The 21,117-nt window shown below is 33.9% G+C and overlaps 2 protein-coding genes across 7 annotated transcripts in view; one reads left to right on the top strand and one right to left on the bottom strand.

Moving 5' to 3' along the window:
* The window catches only part of b4galnt1a (beta-1,4-N-acetyl-galactosaminyltransferase 1a), a 31,484-nt gene extending 13,330 nt beyond the window's left edge, over window positions 1-18,154 (top strand). For 2 of the 6 annotated variants that reach the window (NM_001441875.2, NM_001080570.3), the window contains 10 exon segments: window positions 1,922-2,139; window positions 2,359-2,538; window positions 2,983-3,089; window positions 3,569-3,609; window positions 4,753-4,933; window positions 6,776-6,868; window positions 6,948-7,135; window positions 7,224-7,364; window positions 15,071-15,308; window positions 15,859-18,154. In NM_001441875.2, coding sequence (NP_001428804.1) covers window positions 1,928-2,139; window positions 2,359-2,538; window positions 2,983-3,089; window positions 3,569-3,609; window positions 4,753-4,933; window positions 6,776-6,868; window positions 6,948-7,135; window positions 7,224-7,364; window positions 15,071-15,308; window positions 15,859-16,076 — 1,599 coding nt within the window. In that variant the 5' untranslated portion in view covers window positions 1,922-1,927 and the 3' untranslated portion in view covers window positions 16,077-18,154. 6 annotated transcript variants of the gene reach the window in all.
* The window catches only part of c1galt1la (core 1 synthase, glycoprotein-N-acetylgalactosamine 3-beta-galactosyltransferase 1, like a), a 47,340-nt gene extending 26,233 nt beyond the window's left edge, over window positions 1-21,107 (bottom strand). The window contains 1 exon segment of the mRNA NM_001077374.1: window positions 21,025-21,107. The gene's annotated coding sequence lies outside the window, so the exon portion shown is untranslated.
* Window positions 21,108-21,117: the final 10 nt, after the last annotated feature.

Raw genomic sequence — 21,117 nt, 5'->3', positions numbered from 1 at the left:
GTTGTGACTTCAAGTTGATCGTTTAAAAAAAAAAGTGGCAGAAGGTCAAATTTTTTTATAATTTTTTTTCTCTCTGATGAATCATCTGTGAGCTGCATCCCAATCACAAATACTACAGAAGAGCTTTTGGAACCTGCAAGGACTCAAGATTCTCACAGAAATCAGTCAAGTTTGGTAGAGGAGAAATAATTTTTTGGTTTTGGTTTGGGGTTAGATTCAGTATGGGTGCGCAAGAGATCTGCAGAGTGGATGGCAACATCAACAGTCTGAGGTATCAAGTCATTGATGTTGCCCATTAAATTACAAATCACAGGAGAGGGCAAATTTTTCAGCAAAATAGTGCTCTTTGTAATACTTCAGCCTCAACATCAAAATTCCCGAAAGCAAAGAAGGTCAAGGTGCTCCAGGGTTGGTCAGCCTAGTCACCAGACAGGATCATTATTAAGCATGTCTAAGGTAAGATAGAGGAGGCATTGAAGATCAATCCAAAGAATCTTGATGAATTCTGGGAGTCCTGCAAGAAAGCTTTGTGCCATTCCAGATGACTTTATCAATAAATTATTGTCATTGCAGAGATGTATGGATGCAGTCCTTCAATCTCATATGAGTCATACACAATATTAATTATTTTTCCACTGCACCATGACTTTATATTCTATACTGTACTTTATTTCTGTTAAGTGATAAGACTTTGTCTCAACAAAGTCAGACCTTAATGTCGTAATTAAATAATTCAAAATCAAGGCATGATCATATTTTATTTTAGTAAAACAAGCGTAATATAGAGGACTTTGCCTTTCATATAATACACTTCTGATACCAAATGATCAAATAGAAATAAGGCTATTATTTGTTGTTCATAAAACCTGGATAGGCGACAAGACTTTTGTCAGGTATTGTACTGACCATTGCCAGATCCCAAAATAATGTAAATGCTAAGTTCAAGGCACATCTATGTGGTTCTGGGCAATACTGTCAGGCTGATTGGACTAGTACCTATGAATTTGACTGTTTTCTTAGTTATATCAGGATGAGTGAAACTTGATAGTCTGGACAAGACTTTTAACTATTGTTGGACTTTGGTCTGAGGCTTCAAATAAGTTTTAAATTAATTATGAATCAAATGTATAAAGCATACAGAGCGCTCTGGGCAGCAGAATAAACTCTTTATAGTGTGAGGTTTACATGTGGGCATTCCACAATACTCTCTAACCTTCGCCGCCAAGTATATATTGTAGATTTCCCTTCTGCCTCACCCAGGGGCTCTCCAGTAAGAAAGATACTCCATCCAGATCAGTTCAAACATCAGTTCAATCATCAGTTGTTAGGCAGAACAGCAAACCTGCACAGAAAAAAATTATGCATTCACATAACAGAGCCTGCAAGAGAGTGAGCTTAAGCCCCTCCCGTCTGTTATTGTTCCTGTAATGAGCACACTCTGGAAGAAAAGATGTAACATTCTGTTGATAAGTACCGAGGAGTTAACTTCTCAATAATCAGTCACACAAAGGCACGGCTGTTATGGTTTTATAAGGTTTATAAGTTTTTATAAGGTTTTATGAGGATAAACGCATCAGCATAAGTTCATGTAATTAGTTAAAAACAGAATTAAACTATTAATGCAAGGATTAGTTTATTAATGCATAGGATGAAGTTAAAATCACCAAACATTCCTTCACTATCCACCTCAATTACATTTTTTGTTAGTTTCTAAAAGTCAGTTTATTTATCTCTGCCTATACGCACTGACCCTACTAAAAATGTATATAAAACAGTGCAACACTCTACTTGCTAAACTTCTTAGACTTTTTCATGGATGCAGCAACAAAGAGTCAATAAGACTGCCGCTTGAAAAAAGTTCATTCTTTTGAGCTGCGCTTAAGTTCATACTAATTCAAAATCTTTCCTCTGTGTGTTTCAGGCAATTATGCGTGCTGTAAATAGGAAAGCAGTGGTGGTTTTGCTGGTGCTTTTGCCACTTACAGCTATGTACTTTTACTACTGGAATTTAAACAGCATTACAACCATCAATGTGCTCCAAGGACCTGACTCTTTAAAAATGATTTTAGAGAAAAGGTCACAAAGTTTGCAACACACAAATGACCACATCCCTTACCAAATCAAAGACGACGTCTTCAAGTAAGAAAAGCTCTTGCACACATGCTTCAAAAAGCTATAGAAATCACAAAACACCGTCTCTGTGCCAATATAAAGAAGTCTTTTGTTCTCAGTATAAAATAAAAAACTCATTTGAAATAAACATTGCCTCTTAATTTTACACTCTTTTATTGCTAGTAAATGTAATTAAAGGCATATGATGTGTGACTAAACTTTCAAATATGCTTTTTACCTTTTAAGCAGAAGTCTTGCCTTAAACGGGTGTGTCTGTGAAGGCAACAAACCAGGCATCACGTTCCCATTTTCGAAACTGTTGTTCCCTGAAATATCGGCTACTAGGCTAGAAGCAATGTTTGACGATTCAGACCTGCAAAAAGCAAAGCAATACAGAAGTAAAGAGTACCAGCGTTATCGTAAAAGGTAGTGCATCGTTTCACATTATTTTTATAGTTTTAAAAAAAAAAACATTAAGAAGGTTTTAACTTTCTTACACACTTAATTGAAATGCACACTTAAAAAAACATTCTGTGGTAAAGTTTATGACCATTATGACAAACAATTGACATTTTTCTTTGGTAAAGCACAAAAAAAGACATTTTGAAGAATGCTTGGGCATTGGACTTCTGAGTAAAATGTGGGTGAGTAACTGGGTTACATTGGTAATTAAACAGTTACTCGCCTACATTGACTACTGTAGTATTTTTTTTCATAAAATGGAAGTCAATGGGAACTGGCATTTGGTATTCACATATTACAAAATGTCTTCACATAAAGACACACACATGTTTTGGAACAATTTTTAAGTTGTGTTTTCATTTTTTGGGTGGATCTCTTGAAATGTTAGATAAGTTTTTTTGTTTTCAGGGCATATACAGCTGCAGATTCCCTCATCTTATCTGAAGCCAACAGCCCTCTTCAGTACCCTACGCAGGGTGTGGAAGTCAGACCTACAAGGTCCATTCTAATTCCAGGTAAAAAAAAAATATGTTTATATATATATATATATATATATATATATATATATATATATATATATATATATATATATATATATATATATATATATATATATATATATATTCAAAATCTGATAAAAAGTCTAAATTATCATGAGAATCCAATTCCTTAAAACCACCAGCGGGATTGTAAATTCTATAGATGTCTACTGTAAATCTGTGTTTTAAAAGTACACAGATGCAGCAATGTCATTTTCATAATGACCAACACAATCACAATCAATTTCTGGTCTGAATTTTAATCTTTTTTTTTTTTTTTTTTTAACCCAACATTGCAAAATACAGTTTTTAAACTGCATTTGAACCCTCAGTATACTTCTGTTTAATTTAACAAAGTATGATGTTAATGTAAATCAACTCTGATTGTAAATCATTATCATATTCATGCGTAAAAGCACAAGATTACACATCAAGTCTGTTATTATGTTTTCAAGGTTTAAGTCTGAACCAAAAATCAGAAAAGGGCCCTTATTTGGTAAGCACAACATTGTCTTTATTGCTTCATAAATATTAATGTATGCTATGTGTCTGAGGAAGTAAGTCATTTTGGCTAGAAATTACGCTTACTGCAGGAGAAAAAAAAATGCTTAGAAAAAAAATACCTGCAAATAAGGAAACATCTTCATTGGTTTGACAGCACATGCACTGCAAATCCTCACACCAATAGATAAACATGCTCCAAATCTTCACAAAGCATGCAAATACCACTGACCACAAGGGAAATGTATAAAATGATGAACTGAAAAAAGTGACCTTCCTTTTTATCTTTTGCATATTATTGATTGGCTGATGATTATCTTTGAATCATTATTAGTTAGCTAAATTAACCAAATATCCTCAACTAAATTAAAATGAGGACAAATTAAATTGCAGATAAGAATAATAGGCTATTTTTTAAAAAACTGTAAAAAAAAATCAGGCTCTTTTAGTAAACTGTAAAACCCAAAAAGGTAACTAGAACCATTTGAGGTAACCTATTGCAACAAACCATTTAGGTTCAAAAACTAATCCTAATGAGTACTGTGAACTTAGTTCATTTGAGTAATCGAAGCAATTTGAGCACAGAACTCAAACCAACTGAGTACTGTAAAACCTAGTAAGTTAAGTCAACTCAAACCATTTGAGTGAAAGTAATCTAAATGAGTACTGTGAACTAACTCCATTAAAGTTTAATTAATAAGGGAATTTAATTAACTAATTTCCTTCAACACTGAGTTCAAAACTCTTTATTAGTATATTGAGTTAACTACTGTACACATTTCATTTGATAAAGTTGACAGTTGGCTTTTACAGTGTAGGCTAATGATGGAAAGGACAAAATAATACAAATAAAATTTGCTAACTTTAGTAATTTGTTTTAAAAATATTTGTCGATCAAAATATGCATGTGCTTTGAGGATTTGCAGCATGTTTTTTTTAATGTTTATGTGTTGTAACGATTTGCAGCACGTTTTTCTTTTTGTACCTGCAAGATTTGCAGTGTGTGCACTGTCAAAGCGATGTCGAATTTTATTTTATTATTTTTTTTTTTTCTAATTTGCTGATGTTTTATTTTGCAGCTATTAGGCTGTCGGGCACCGTACATAAGAAATCTATTTTAATACAATCTCATTTGCAGGTAGATCTGATTGCTACTATGGGAATATTCAGCACAGCAGCAGTGGTCGATGGAGTACAAGTGGAAGGGGAAGGAGAGATGCAGATTCATTTTATGAGCAGATCACTTGCTTCACTAAACAGACAACTCGAGTTTGTTACCTATACAAACACACGTTTCCATCCCAACACAGCAGACGTTGGTGAGAACCCAAAACAAGTTTCCGCATCACATTAGAAAATGTTTGATCTGCAAAAAAAGCAACCCTTCAATGTCAACATCTACGACAAACATCAGAACAGAGCAAACAACCTCATTATTCACTGTGCTTATTCATAAATTTATAATAGAGTAGTCATTTTGTGGCCAGCATATGTTCCCTTTTGTCTTGTAAAAAAGGTTGCTATGAGTATTTTGTTTCGACACTGAGGGGCCAGTGCCATGGGGGTTTTGTGGAGCAGAAAATAACTGCATTAAACAAGCCAAAAAATGTAACAAGTGATTGTTACAGCATTGCTGATGGCTGGAAATAGAACAGTATTCAGTTTCCAGTCATCTGACATGGCACAGAGAACAGGAGATAAAACATCTAGAGGCTTGCACTACAGACCTGTCAGGTTTTAAGCCGCAGATAATTAATGATCTGTCAACAAAAAAATGTAAACAGAAGACAGGTTTTGAGCTTTTGTGATCCATCTACATCAATCAAAAGTTCAGTATACATTTTAGTGATGACAAGCAGATGAGCCCACAATGTGAACACTCTCTCTTAATGGATCGAATCATATTAAGCATATTTATTATGTTTGTTTACTTAACACAGAGTTTATCATGTTGCCCCAAACCTTAACCATACAAAATTGAATCTTATCATATCACTTTCATACCACTTTCACAGATGTGGACTTGTAATTTATTTAATTATTTTATTATTATTAATTTATTTTTTATTTTTTTTAGTTTTTAAAGTTTATTCATAAAATTTATTAAAGATAGAAATTAAGTGAACTAAAAAAAAGTTCTGTGAAACTAGCTTTAGGGCTTTCAGAGCAGAAATGAAAGCAGCAGCTGCTGCTTCAACTTTTTGTTGTCCTGTTTTCCATTCATTTGTAAACTCCATGAGCTTATTTCACAATATTAGAATAAGAATTAGAAATCAGGTTGACAAACAAAACGTAATGAAACACCATATGTATATGTGAATAGGGCTCGCTCATACTTGTTATCCATAACCAAAATACATCTTAAAATAAGACTGTGACATCACAAGAAAATGAATTAAAACAGATTCATGTAAAATGTTTTAGCACTGTAAAACCCAAAAAGTAAAGGTAACTCAAACCATTTGAGAAAACCGATTGCAACAAACCATTTAAGTTCAAAACTAATCCTAATGAGTACTTTGAACTTTTGAGTAAACAAAATCCATTTGAGGAAACAAAGCAATATGAGCACAGTACAAACCAATAAATGAAGATAGCTGAAAACCAACTGAGTATTGTAAAACCCAAGTTAAGGCAACTCAAACCATTTGAGGAAACCGATTGTTATGAACCAGGGGTCACCAATCTTGTTCCTGGAGGTCCGGTGCACTGCATGGTTTAGCTCCAACTTGCCTCAACAAACCTGCCTGGGTGTTTCAAGTACACCTTGATTAGCTTGTTCAGGAGTGTTTGATAGGGTTTGATAGGGATCTGCAAAACACCGGCCCTCCAGGAACAAGTTTGGTGATCCCTGCTATAAACCATTTGAGTTAAACTAATCCATGTGAGTAATGTGAACCTGCTCCATTTAGGTTGAAGCAATGAGGCATTTAATTAACTCATTACCTTCAACACGGAGTTCAAAACTCTTTTCAAATAAGTAGAATTACCCTTCAGGAATTTGAGTTAACTATACATTTCATTAGATTAAGTTAACTGTTGGGTTTTACAGTGTATTTGATATAAACCAAATATATTAACAGAAAGATACAATAATGTAAAATAAGCATGTTTATGTCCTTCATTTTATTTAAGTACAACCTTTCCTTTATCTGTAACAGTCCAGTTTAAATCAGGTGCATTCCAGGCGTCCTTTACCATCAAGATTAGACATCCACCAATGCCCAAATTCTATAATCCAGCACCAACGCAAGGTAAACCATAACAATCAATATCTTTTCTACATAATTCATTTCACAGTATTCATGTTTTATGTTGTTGTTCTTCTTACAGAATACAATGTAAACACTTTGGTCACCATTGCCACCAAAACATTTCTACGCTATGATAAACTTCAGGATTTGATCAACAGCATTCGACAGTTTTACCCCACTACAACTATAGTAATAGCTGATGACACAAAGGAGCCTAAGCCTGTAACTGGACCCCACATCGAACATTATATCATGCCCTTTGGAAAGGTTTGAATATACTCTTATAAATAATCTCAGTATTTTTTTAAGTCAGAAAAACTAGATTTTGTTTTAAAATTCTGTGTTTTAATTACAGGGCTGGTTTGCTGGTCGTAACTTGGCAATCTCCCAAGTAACTACCAAATACGTGCTTTGGGTGGATGATGACTTTATTTTCACCTCAAACACCAAACTGGAAAAAATGGTGGATCTTTTGGAGAAAACCACTTTGGACCTGGTGAGAAAGCCTTTTGTAATTACTTGTTCAGACAAAGACGTTATAGAAAGAATGTTTAGCATGAAAATGTTTTGACATGTCAGAAGAGAAAGAGCAGGAAGCAATAAGGAATGTTATTTGCTCACACAGCCAGACCTGACTAGTCTCATGATTCCCACAATTACTTCCTCTTAAACATAGAAACCGCACATTTGGTATTTAGAAACATGAATCTTATTAGAAACTGCTTTGCAATCATTTACAAATGTTGTGTTAAATCCAGCCATGCAATCATGGAGCTTATAGGTTTCAAAAATAAAGTGTTGGCTCAATATTTGGTTGAGCAATGGGTTGTAAAATCATGGAACATAATTTTTTTTTTTTTTAAAGTACGCAGCCTTACCTTGGTAATTCCATATAGCAATAGCATATTATTAGTATGGAGCCAGATCAGTCTCAAAAATAATACATTTACAAAATAAAGTTCATACATGCACAGCACAATTCACATTTACAAAGTCTAATTTGTAAATTCAAAACACGGTTCATAAATACAACAAACAATTTGTGAATTCACAAGTAAAAATATTTTTGCCAAATGAATTGGATTTGTGTATTAACGATTCACGTTTTGAATATATGAATTGTATTTGTATATTTTTTTAATCGTGTTTTGAATTTTGATTTAGATCTTGTATTTACGAATCAGATTATAAATTTACGATTTGGATTTGTGTATTCATGAATCTTATTGTGAATTTACGTTTAGTACTTGTGTATTATCAAATCGTGTATTGAATTTCCGATTTGGATTTGTGTATTTACAAATCGTGCTTTAAGTTTACACATTGTATTTGTGTATTTTTGAATCGTGTTGAATTTGATTTGAGTATTCACAAATCACAATTTAAATTTACACATTGGATTTGTGTATTTATTAATCGTGTTTTAAATTTACACATTGGATTTTATTTTTATGAATCATGTTTTGAATTTACGACTTTGATTTGAGTATTTACGAATCACGTTTTGAATTTACAAATTGGATTTGTGTATTTACAAATCGCAACTTTAAATTTACAAATTGATTTTGTTTTTACGAATCATTATATTTTGAATTTAAGATTTGTATTTGAGTATTTACGAATCACGTTATGAATTTACGAATTGGATTAGTGTATTTACAAATCATGATTTAAATTTACACATTGGATTTGTGTATTGATAAATCGTATTTTAAATTTACACATTCGATTTGTGCTTGAATCGTTTTTTTTTTACGAATTGAATTTGTATATTTTTTTAATTGTGTTTTGGAAAATGAATTTTACGAATTGGATGTGTATTTTACAAATTGTGTTTTGAATTTATAATTTAAATGTGTATTTTTGAAAAGTGTTTTGAATTTACGAATGGGATTTGTTTATTTTTCAATTGTTTTTAATTTACAATTTGGATTTGTGTATTTACGAATCACGTTTTGAATTTAGGATTTGAATTTGTGTATTTACAATTGGTGTTTTGAATTTATGAATTGAATTTGTATATTTACTTACTTATATTTATCGTATTTTTTAAATGTGATCTGTCTTGTGGATGTATGAATTATAATTTGTAAATGTATTATTTTTGGAACTGATCTGACTCCATATATCAGTAGACTCCTTAAACACATTTTAAGGTGAACATTACTACACAACTACATAACTTCATGGAGCAAAAAAAAAAGTGAAATTGAATCAAAGAATACCTACTGCAATGCAAATATTTCTCACAACACAAAGTTTTGTTTTCTGTTTGGATGTGGCAAGCAAATGAGTTGCAAAGAAAACTTAAACTAGTAAGATGCAAATGAAGCAGGGGTGTCCTGCACCTAGGGTCTGGTTTTACCTGACTTAGTATTAGCAAACTCCAACAATAAGTTAAAGGCTGTTGGATTTAGCATGTAGAGACACGTCATAATTGCACATAAATACCCCCATGATTAACGTATTCTCGGGTGGAGTTGTTTTTTTGGGGCGAGGAAAACACCTATTACACTTGTGCAACTTAAGAAACATTGGTCATGATTAACTTAAGAGGAGTGACCAGACAAAAAAAAAAAAGATTTTTAGGAGGAATTGCTCAACCAAGGAATTTCTCCTACTTGCCTTCTGTCACAAAAAATAGTCAAATCTGTTGTAGCATTCACATCATATATATTTTGAAGAACAAAATTACCATCCAATTAAATTTCTATTTTGACCTTTTGCATTTAGTGAAAGCTGGACCTGTGCCATCTTGCATCAGGATACATCCAGTAATTTTACTAAATCTTTTCAATTTAGAAGGAGTGTAATGGTATACACGCGTTCAAATTGAACAATACCAAGGATTTCAGTTTGGTATGCACTACAAATCAAACCATTTACTACAGCTATTTGGATAATACATATTTGTAAAATAAAATAGCCTAAAGTTTGTAATAAGGTTCTCAGTGCCACTTCTTTTAACGAGGCAGCCGAAATGGTGTACTGTAACAGATAACGTGTGGCATGCCCCTGCTACCCTCTAAAAAAAACATCTCCAACAACTCCAGTCAGACATACACTGGACAAGCTACGATATATCTAACTAACTGACTGACTTACTTAGTTACTAACTAACTTCCTAACTAACTTACTAACTAACTAACTAACTTCCTAACCTACTTATTGATTCATTCATTTTGTTTTTCGGCTTAGTCCCTTTATTAATCCGGGGTCGCCACAACAAAATTAACCTCCAACTTATCCAGCACATGTTTTTATGCAGCGGATGCCCTTCCAGCTGCAACCCATCTCTGGGAAACATCTATACACACTCATACACTATGGACAATTTAGCTTACCCAATTCACCTGTACCGCATGTCTTTGGACTGTGTGGGAAGCCGGAGCACCCGGAGGAAACCCACATGCATGCAGGGAAAACAGGGAGAACGCAGGGAAAACTCCACACAGAAACACCAACTGCCTTAGCCAAGCCTCGAACCAGTGACCTTTTTGCTGTGAGGCGACAGCACAACCTACTGCGCCACTGAGTTGCCAGGCATTAACCTACTTAACCTTCTAACCTACTAACATACTAATTAACTTCCTAACCTACTTACCAATCAACTAACTAACCTACTAACTTACATACTTACTAACTAACCTACTAACTTACCAACCAACCTACTTACTAACATACTTAACTTGCTTACTAACCTACTTACTAATGTAATAACCTATTTACTAACTTACCAATTAACCTACATACTAACTAAACTACTTCCTATCTTACTAACCTAACCTACTAACCTACTAACTTACTAACCTATTTACTAAGTTATTAAGCTACTTACTAACTTCCTTTTATATCAAAGTTGATATTTAGCCACACCATGTTGGTGTTTTGTAACATCTAATTTTATGAGGTAAACCTGGAGGACCAGGATATACACGCATACATTACTGATAATTTAGCTCACCCAATTCACCTATAGCGCATATCTTTGGACTGTGGGGGAAACCGGAGAACCCGGAGAAAACCCATGCGAACTCGAACAGAACATGCAAACTCCACACAGAAATGCCAACTGACCCAGCCGGGGCTTGAACCAGCGACCTTCTTGCTGTCAACAGCACTACTCCCTGTGCCACCATGCCACCCACAATATTCATTAATGCAATTCTCAGAACATATTGTACACCAAACTATTTTTGCAGTGCCTGGCTGTGGGATTTCAGTGGTTTCATAAGTCTTTGGTGTTATGCTTTTAGTTTGTTTGCTAATGTATTGTAGGCTTGATTTCCTGTCATGTTCATGAACAAAAGCTTTTAGACACTTGACCAAATTGAATACAATAAAGACCAACTGTTACAATGGAATACTTAGAACACAATTACTGGATTACAGTCAAATTTTTGGAGCCTGAAATCTATCTATCATGAGGATGCATTCAACTCTGCGACAAGAGAAAGGCTGTGTAAGAAACCAAAATCAATCAAAAAGTGCTTCTAGGGTAATTAATGTGTTGGTTCTATTTGGGTAAGAGATACATTAAGATAAACAGCAAAATTATAAGCCCAAGGCTTATAATGCAAACTTCATGCGACTTCGGTAATATTGAAAAAAATTAATATTGCGGTATGACGGTATTTACAATACCGTTACATCCCTATTAAAATCTAATCATCTTGTTTAATCCCATCCCTTTTCACAGCACCGTACTTCAACGATTCACTCTGAATGATTTGTTCATCAATCATTTGAATCAGTGAGTTGTTAACGGGAGACTCACTCTAAATGAATTGTTTGAATCAATGGGTTGTTAACTGGAGAGTCACTCTGAATGAATCAATGTTTTCACAAACCTTTCCACATACCAGATCACTTCTGCATTACATAAATCTTTACAAACAGCCAACGTATAAAACTGTTTCTTTCCACTTTCCCTCATCCTTCCTCTCTGTCTCTCACTTCAAGAGGTTAATAGTGCAACAAACACATTCTGTTCCGCTTTAACCTCCCGTCTAGACAATATATGTCTTCTCTCCTCCAGGCCAGTGCATACAACTCCCTCTAATACCTGGCTTTCTGATGTTCTGTGTCAACACAGAACAGCACTCAGGTTAGCAGAGAGAAAATGCCACAAATCCAAACATCTTGCTGACCTGAACAGACTACAGTCCAAACTCACAGCATTCGTCACACGCGTTCATTCTGCCAAAATTCAATGCTACAAAACAAAGTCACCTTCACTTCAGACATTAGTAAACTCTTCAAATTCCTCCTCATCCACTTCCTCCGACCACCTCCTTATTTGCTTATAAGTTTACCTCTTTTTTTTTTACTAATAAAGTGACACAAATTATCAATCGTTTCACACGCCATCCATTTCACATTCACAAAGAAAATCTCTCTTCCTCCCTCTTCTCAGTAGTAGTAGTAGTAGTAGTAGTAGTAGTAGTAGTATCCAGACAACTTCTCTATGGACATCCATAGACATCTGTTCACTACAACCTGTTGCCTAACACATCCTACAGGACATTTCCTCAACCATAGTGCCTGCGCCATCCATCTAGCTTGGACCACAGGCAACTAAATAGAAAGTTCTAAAACAATCACAAAAATGAATGCACTTCCGCATTGTAGAGTAAGGTCAATACTGTCAACGATGAGTTCTGATGTTCCAGTATAGTAAGAGAACTTCGATGGCTGTTTCCACTAAGCAGAATGGTACATGCTGAAACACCGCATTATAATATTTACAATGACAGTACTCCGCTATGAGCCATGCTCAAACAAAGCTTATTGATTTCTTGTGGCAAACATCCACATAAGTAGTAAGTTCAGCATCTTTTGCATGTCCTCCATTGTTTACAATGACATTCACATGTCATGTGGAAAGTGCAAGGGGGCTTGCCGCTCATCAATACTTATAACACATTTGTGAATGCCTGAACACACCAAACATGAAAAAAAGAAACTGAAATGAGAAGGAACTTTCTATACCTACGTAGGAGGATGCATTTCCATACTCACAAGTAGCAGTTTCTCTGTGGTCATTTCATCAAAGGAAACCAAAACTCATGGGGCTCACAAACAAACTGTAAAAATAAATAAATAAATAAAAGCTTTACATTAACTCTTTTTTTTTTATGTGTTTACAATTAATTCTGTAGTGGAGAAGTTGAAGTGGACAGTGGATAAAGTGATGCTTAATTTGTGAACACTTTTATGTACCATTTTCACATTGACAGCAAATGACAGCAGGCCTTTTTGCATTCCTTATTGACTTGCATTGTTTGCTCTAAATGGTGCTGCATTTCTCTTAATAATCCGTTGACAAATCCTATGGCACTTCTTGTAACAAGAGTGGGTGTAACCCATGTATTTTGGTTAAATTTGCTCTGATTCACCTTGGCTCTCTGCTTTGACTGCTCCACCTACACTTAAATTTGCTTTTGTGCCAGTTTTGGCAGCCTCCACCCTTTATACCTGCTGATACCTCTCCAGGAATAGGTGAATTTTCTGCAATTGGATGTTTTTAATTTTATGGTTTGTAGCATGATTGCAGAATAAGCATTGCTTTACTGTCATTCAAAAATCCTCACTTATGTCCTCATGTAATCTTTGGAAGAATGTGGCACTGTACATTCTATGACTTCTCGGCAGAACAAGTATGCAGTGTACGTAAGCCCTGATAAATAATAGAATGTTCCTTCTGTACTGCACATGCGTGAAGTGTGAGCGCTTTTACTCAATACTCTACCAGACAGTGTTTCCAACTTAGTGATTTTTCAGACCCCCTTAGCGCCAAATTTTTAAAAAGGCGACTAGCGAATGTTTTTAAGTTTTAACGTTACTTGAGATTTTTAGAGAATTTTTGTCCATGCTGTACCATTCCTAACCTTACTCTTCGTGACTAGCTCCAGGTGATGCCGTCGGCTTCTCCCCCACCTTAGAGCACTCAAAGGTGACACAATGCCACACAGCTATCTCTCACACCTGCAGCCTCGAGGGCATATCAATGCTCTTCATACTGACGGCAAATGTTTTAGCACCGTGAGCGTGAGGTATTTCCCTGGTACAGTCAAACTGTTCTGCTGTTTTAAATGTAATAATTTGGTTGTTCAGAATCGCAGTGATTTTAGTGACACCAGTCTGCCAGTGATCAGAGCAGAGGCAGGTAGTCTGCAAGAGTGAGAATTTTGAGAACATTTTGGGGGAAAAGTAGAAATACGACAAACAATGAAACAGATGATAAACGTTGTGAGCCTATTAAGGGAGGGCCTGTTCAAATAACATTTTCCAGTTAAACGGCCGCCAATTCGCAAACAGAAATTATTCATACCCATATGAAGAATGTTGAATATATACAGTTGAAGTCAGAATTATTAGCCCCCCTGTTTATTTTTTTTCTCTAATTTCTGTTTAATAGGGGGAAGATTTTTTTCAGCACATTTCTAAGCATAATAATTTTAAAAAACTATTTCTAATAATTTGTCTTAATAATTTTTACCTATTTGTCATGATGACAGTAAAAAATATTTTACTTGATATTTTTCAAGACACTTCTATACAGCTTAAAGTGACATTTAAAGGCTTAACTAGGTTAATTAGGTTAACTAAGCAGGTTAGGGTAATTAGGCAAGTTATTCTATAATGATGGTTTGTTCTGTAAACTATCGGGAAAAAAATTAGAGGGGCTAACAATTTTGTCCCAAAAAATGGTTTTTAAAAAATTAAAAACTGCTTTCATTCCAACCAAAATAAAACAAATAAGACTTTCTTGTGAAGAAAACACATTATCAGACATACTGTGAAAATTTCCTTGCTCTGTTAAAACATCATTTGGGAAATATTTAAAAAATAAAAAAAATAAAATAAAAAGGGGGCTAATAATTCTGACTTCAACTGTATGTAATATGGACATACTACTCATCTAACGTCATCTTCCGCTTTCACCTATATAGCGAGGAAAGTAGACATATTTGCATGCAAATCAGTGGTTTTGTTGATATTTTAATGTTGTTGTTGTTGGTCGTGTCTAATAAATCAAAACTCTCACACATTTGATGTTAACTTCTGCTTTACAAAGTAAGGTGAAGAGCAAGTTTTTGTATGACATGTTTTGAAATGGCTGCTTGAAAGAAGTGTTGTGATCATGGTACTATAAATGTACTTTGAATAATCACAATGTGAATTGTGTTTGCTTTGTAGGTGGGAGGGGCAGTCAGAGAAGTGACAGGATACACTGCCACCTATCGACACATGCTCTCCACAGACGCTGGTGATGAAGAGGGAGACTGCCTACACATTAGGACAGGATTCCACCATGTCATTGAAGGATTTCCCAATTGTGTGGTTACAGATGCAGTCATTAATTTCTTTATGGCTCGCACAGAAAAGATACAACAAGTGGGCTTCGACCCGAGGCTGGCTCGGGTTGGTCATTTAGGTAAGAGGCCATGTACATTGCTCCACATAAATGATTGAAAATGAATTTGTATCAATTTCTCAGTGAATATAGTTCATATATTTTGGTGCATTTACACTAAACAGATTTAATAAACCGATATATTTATGAAATAATATTTCTGTCACCAAACCATTTGTTCTTCTTTAGAAATTGGAAAGTTTATACATTTAAATTCATGTGAAATATTGGAAATATAAATTACAAACTACGAAATTTCAACTAAATTTGATCATTTTTTTGTTTCTTTCTCTTGAATTTTGCTCTTTTTAAACTTTTTATTTTATATTTTTCCTTGATATAAATTTGGGTGTATTAATTATGGATCGTTGTCATAAATTATTTTGTTTGATGAACTGCAGGGTTGGCTTCAGAACTAACTAATCTGTTGTATATGCACAAATATAATATTGTAAAGCTTCCTATAGAAGTCATTTAAATGAGAGATTTGTGAGATTTACTCTTATAGGTCGAGCACTATATATATACTATACATGTATATATAATGTATGTATTTTTATGTCTTCTTCAGGATTTTTTATTGATGGACTGGGCTCCCTCCACGTGGGCTCCTGTAATGATGTTATTATTAATCATGCATCAAAGATCAAGGCAATGCTGCCATGGGGACAGTCTGATATTGACAAAGCCTATTCTAAGTTCCGCTATCATTCCACTAAAGAGACATCTATGAACGAATATGATCTTTATTACCTCAAAAATCATTTTCAATGTGTCACTAGTGACTAAATATGGACTGTTAAAACTTAGAAAAAGCACTTTCAGGGTCACTCCCAACAAATAGCCGACGAACATTTATAAACCATAACAGGAAAATGAGCAAATGACCACACACACACACACATGCTTTTTTTTTTTTTTTTTGGTTGTCCACAGATGGCACAGCACATTTAACATCTACTGCATATTTAAAACACTTTTAATGTTGTTTTTGTATTTAATTTGAATATCAGCATTTGTGAGATCTGCTCAGGTTATTTGTGTAAATGTGACTTTTTTTTTTTTTTGTCTTTTTGTTAATGAGGTAACACAGATTTTATTTTGACCCTTGGAAAATGAAGAAATGGCACAGCATGGCATATTGTTTCTAGTGTTATTAGACGTTTTATTTAATACTTTTTGTGTTTGAGTATTAAAAAAGGTATTATTGAATAATTCTAGAAGTTAGATGTACGTCTACACAATTTTCTATTTATTATATCATATACTGTAGATGAAAAGTTCATAGATCACATTATATTTTACACTTTATAGTGTTGCTCAGTTAAATTATTGTCAATTAAATGGACATATGTACATGTATGTACAGCATGATTGTAAATGTCAGAATATATATTAATTCATTTTCTTTTCGGCTTAGTCCCTTTATAAATCAGGGATCGCCACAGCGGAATGAACTGCCAACTTATCCAGCATATGTTTTACACAGCGGATGCCCTTCCAGCTGCAACTTAACCCTGGAAAACAGCCATACACTCCCATTCATCCACATACTACGGACAAGTTAGTTTCTTCAATTCACTTACAGTATAGCGCATGTCTTTGGACTTGTGGGGGAAACTGGAACACCACGAGGAAACCCACATGAACACAGAAAGAACATGCAAACTCCACACAAAAATTCCAAGGCTCAAACCAGTGACCTTGCTGCAAGACAACAGTGCTACCCACATCGCCACCGTGCCACTCGGAATGTATATAATTACATATCAATTTTGAATTTTCTTTACTGGGATTCTGTCATGTTTTGTCTTCTTTTTTTATTGCAAGCTTGAGCTTGCTAGCCTCTGTGATTGTATTCTTCTAAAAGTTTATGTATAGCTATATTTTTTCCAAAAGTTGTTCTATCTTGTCCGTCATTGGATCAGTTTTTTAAAAGAGTCATCTTATCCTGTGGTGACCTTTTTTCCATTTTGTAACACAGTGGCTGATTATTTATTAACAAAAATTTTATTTGCTAGCTACAATTTAAAGGCCACTGCACTTAACGTCTGTTAGACAATAAAACACACCTTCAATATTTAGTTAACTTACTAGGGGAAAAGCAGACTGTATTCTTTTAGCGGCACAATACATCAAGGCCTTACACAAAAAGGGAGAGGAGACCAATAAAAAGTTTAATTGAATAGAGGGAGAAAGAGAAACTGACACACTTTATTAAAAAATCTAAAACCAAAGCTTACATTACACCTCACACAAATTAATTATAATCAAAAATAAAACGAAATAATTAATAGTGAGCTAATAACAATAAATAATTTCACCTAAAAAAGTTAATCATTTATCACCAATTGAATATTATTTTCCCATCCTCACAAAGTGACAATAAAGCCGCATTAGCACACCATTTGAACTCGAACTCAAGTAAATTATTTGTCATTATGAAGAATCTTCCACTCTTATTCTGGATTCCACTAAGGCTGAGAGAGAGAGCATTTCGGATTAGCTTAATTTTGTTTTTTGTTCATTTCATTTTCAAGCCACAAGATGGCGGCAGCTTATCAAGACTTAGTAGACTACATTATAAGGTTTGATTTTCATTCATATCGATATTTCTCAGTGTTGTCTATGGTCACAAAAAAGGCTATAGTTATGTACAGAATCTCTTGATTTCTAAAATGTTTTCCACATGTGTTTCTAACATTTCTATTTTAATGTTTCTGTTATATCTTAATAAACCTCAGGATGATCATGCTATAATTGATCAATATCATGTTAACTGTTTTGTTCAATATGTACAACCCATCATAAATGTATTTGAACAAAGCCTATATAATAAATGTTTGCTTCATGGCTTGGTTCAAAAAGCAGTATTAGTTTAGCATCAATCACACCATATGCTATACTATTGGATACGTCTTTTGTAAAGCATCAACACTGTGGCTATAATAAGAGATGCCAAGAGTGCCAGCTGGGCAGTCCTGTGAACTAGTAATACGGGCTGCTTTCCATCCAGCCAATTAGTGTAATATTTCTTGAGCTTTAAAGAGAAAGCTGGTGTCCTCCTGAGAATTGTCTTTGAAATACCCCAGGAAAAAAAGCAGACATCAAACATTAAACAGATCAAATTATTTCAAAATGTTATAATCTGTGTCCTAACAGTAGACTAGCCTATTTATCAGGTCAAGGCAACTGAGCAGGTTTTAATGAGGTATATGAGTGAACTTTGATCCAAATTTGACAATATATGCTTTGTCATTAAATACAATGTGTTTTTTTGTACGAGCTTAATATTTGAAAACCACTCAGAAAGCAGATGGAACCTATAGTTCCAAAGCTGTGTTACGTATTTTGTCTACACAAGAGTTAGCAGTGCTAGCAACGTCTTATCAGCATGTGGGTAATTCTATTTGGCATTTTAAAAGTTAAAAAAATAACTCTTTATAAACTGCAATACTTGCCAGTGTCTTATTGAGAGTATACTCTTTTTCATTCTATTAATTCAGTGCTTGCAAATCACAAATTATTATTTTTTTAGGGAAAAATTGTTATTTTTAAACAAATTTTACAGTTGAAGACAGTGTTATTAGCACCCCTGAATTATTAGCCCCCCTGTCTGTTTGTTTTCCCCAATTTCTGTTTAACAAAGAGATTTTTTCAACATATTTCTAAACATAAGTTTTAATAATTAATTTCTAATAACCGATTTATTTTATCTTTGCCATGATGACAGTAAATAATATTTGACTAGATATTTTTCAAGACACTTCTTTACAGCTTAAAAAGACATTTAAAGGCTTAATTAATTAGGTTAACTAGGCAGGTTAGGGTAATTAGGCAAGTTATTGTATAACCATGGTTTGTTCTTTTGTACGATCAAAAAATATATACAGCTAAAAAAGGGGCTAATAATTTTGACCTTGTAATGTTTTTTTAAAAAGTTAAAACCTGCTTTCATTCTAGCCAAAATAAAACAAATAAAACTTTCTCCACAAGAAAAAATTTATTAGACATACTGTGAAAATTTCCTTGCTTTGTTACACATCATGTGGGATTATTTAAAAAAAGAAAAAAATGCAAACGGGGCTAATAATTCTTAGTTCAACTGTACATATAATTGTTTGTCAACTCAATTTATTAATGCCAATGACTAATTTGGTAATGTGTAGAAAATATTAATAAATCGTTAATATTAATTAAAAAAAAAATCTTTTTTTTCCATTAAATAAACAGTCCTAACTTGAAACCAAGATGACATTTCACCTGTGGAAACACAAGCTCTCTTAATCTCACACATACATGACTGTCAATTATGTTACCTAAAGTGTTGCTCTAAATTAGTAACAGTAAAAGAATTGACAATTTTACAACTTTTTAGCCGAAATGGCCACTTGCTAGCATAAATTAAAGAACATGGCACTAATGAAATGAAGATTCAAATATTTGTAAATCAACCAATGTGTATGAAATATTCCCCTTTCCTTGTGAAATTGTAGTAACAGTATTGAGAGTTTACAAAATAATTTTCTCAAAGAGCATACACACAACTTTCAATGCTTCACATCTTATCAGTGAGGGAAATTGACAACATTATCAGTTTTTTACATAGTTGTGGAAGATAATTTCACCAATTTTAAGGCAAAGTATGGTATGGTAACAGAATTGAAGCAAGACACGGACATGTATTTTTGGTTAGAAAAATGATATATTTTTTAAACAATTTAATGTCATGGAATTGTGAAGAATTTCCATTTAGAGCTTAGAAATACAAAAAACTATTTCCCAAAAGAAAAGTAAAATAATTTTGTAATAAGTAGGCCTAACACATTTTTTAAAATAATCAAAACTATATGTATTCCTCTCAAATATTTTTTTAAAAAGATGTTTAAAAAATGGCTTTGAACTCGTGCCTTGTGTAAAGTTGGTTTTATATTAGCACATTCGGAAGTTTTTTAATCAGCTATTAAAATGCTAAATTCGGTTATTTATTGTTGTAGTAAATTATGAGCAATATGTCCCAACATGGGCATTGTTGTGCTTTTATCCTATAACAAAATTAAGTGTCCGTGGAGGGGTGAAAAAGGCACACAACAACACCAAGCAAAACGTTTATAACACTGACAGCAGCGGGGTATAATGCTCTCGCCCAGTGCAGAGGAGTTTCTTAACCATTCACACTGGAAGCTGCGAGCATACAACTTAACTAAAATCACACACAACAGTCAACTAACTTCCCGCGTGATGACAAAACAGCATGGGATTGGCTAATGCACAACTTGGACTTAACGTAAGTAGCTGTAAGGTTAATAAAAATCTTCTTTTCTTTTAATTAATAAACACTACAACAGTATACATACAGTACGTAGTGGGCCTAGCCTATAACGTTAGTTATTTTTATGATAAGAGTCATTTTGCCGAACCAAGGATGTGACGTTTAACTTACTTGTACTCATGTCAAAAACCTACAATAAACTGTAATTTCAATTTAATACGCAAAGTAGTGAGATTTGCAGGGCATTCGTTAAAATTTTGTCTCATATTACCGTCACCAGATCTGTAACGAGAATTTGTTTCAATTTTAGACTTACACACGACCGTATTATATATTTGAGACTCTCGAATATACTTTATCATATTGTCTTAACAGTAATTTTAATTACCTTATCTTTCACACGATAATAGTAAATTGTTGAGCTTGGCAAGTGTATTCATGTTAGATACTTTCTTCGAAAAGTACCTTGAAACAAGCTGCTCTCTTCTTAGTGTGATATTAACGGCGGTTGGCAACCAGCTTAAGCTGCTTTCAGTGTGTTGACTGATAATTAAACAG

This window comes from Danio rerio, chromosome 23 (assembly GCF_052040795.2).
Source record: "Danio rerio strain M-AB ecotype USA chromosome 23, GRCz13ab, whole genome shotgun sequence".
NCBI lineage: Eukaryota > Metazoa > Chordata > Actinopteri > Cypriniformes > Danionidae > Danio > Danio rerio.
The sequence above is the reverse complement of the archived record's forward strand: the minus strand, read 5'-3'. Positions and strand labels throughout refer to the sequence as shown.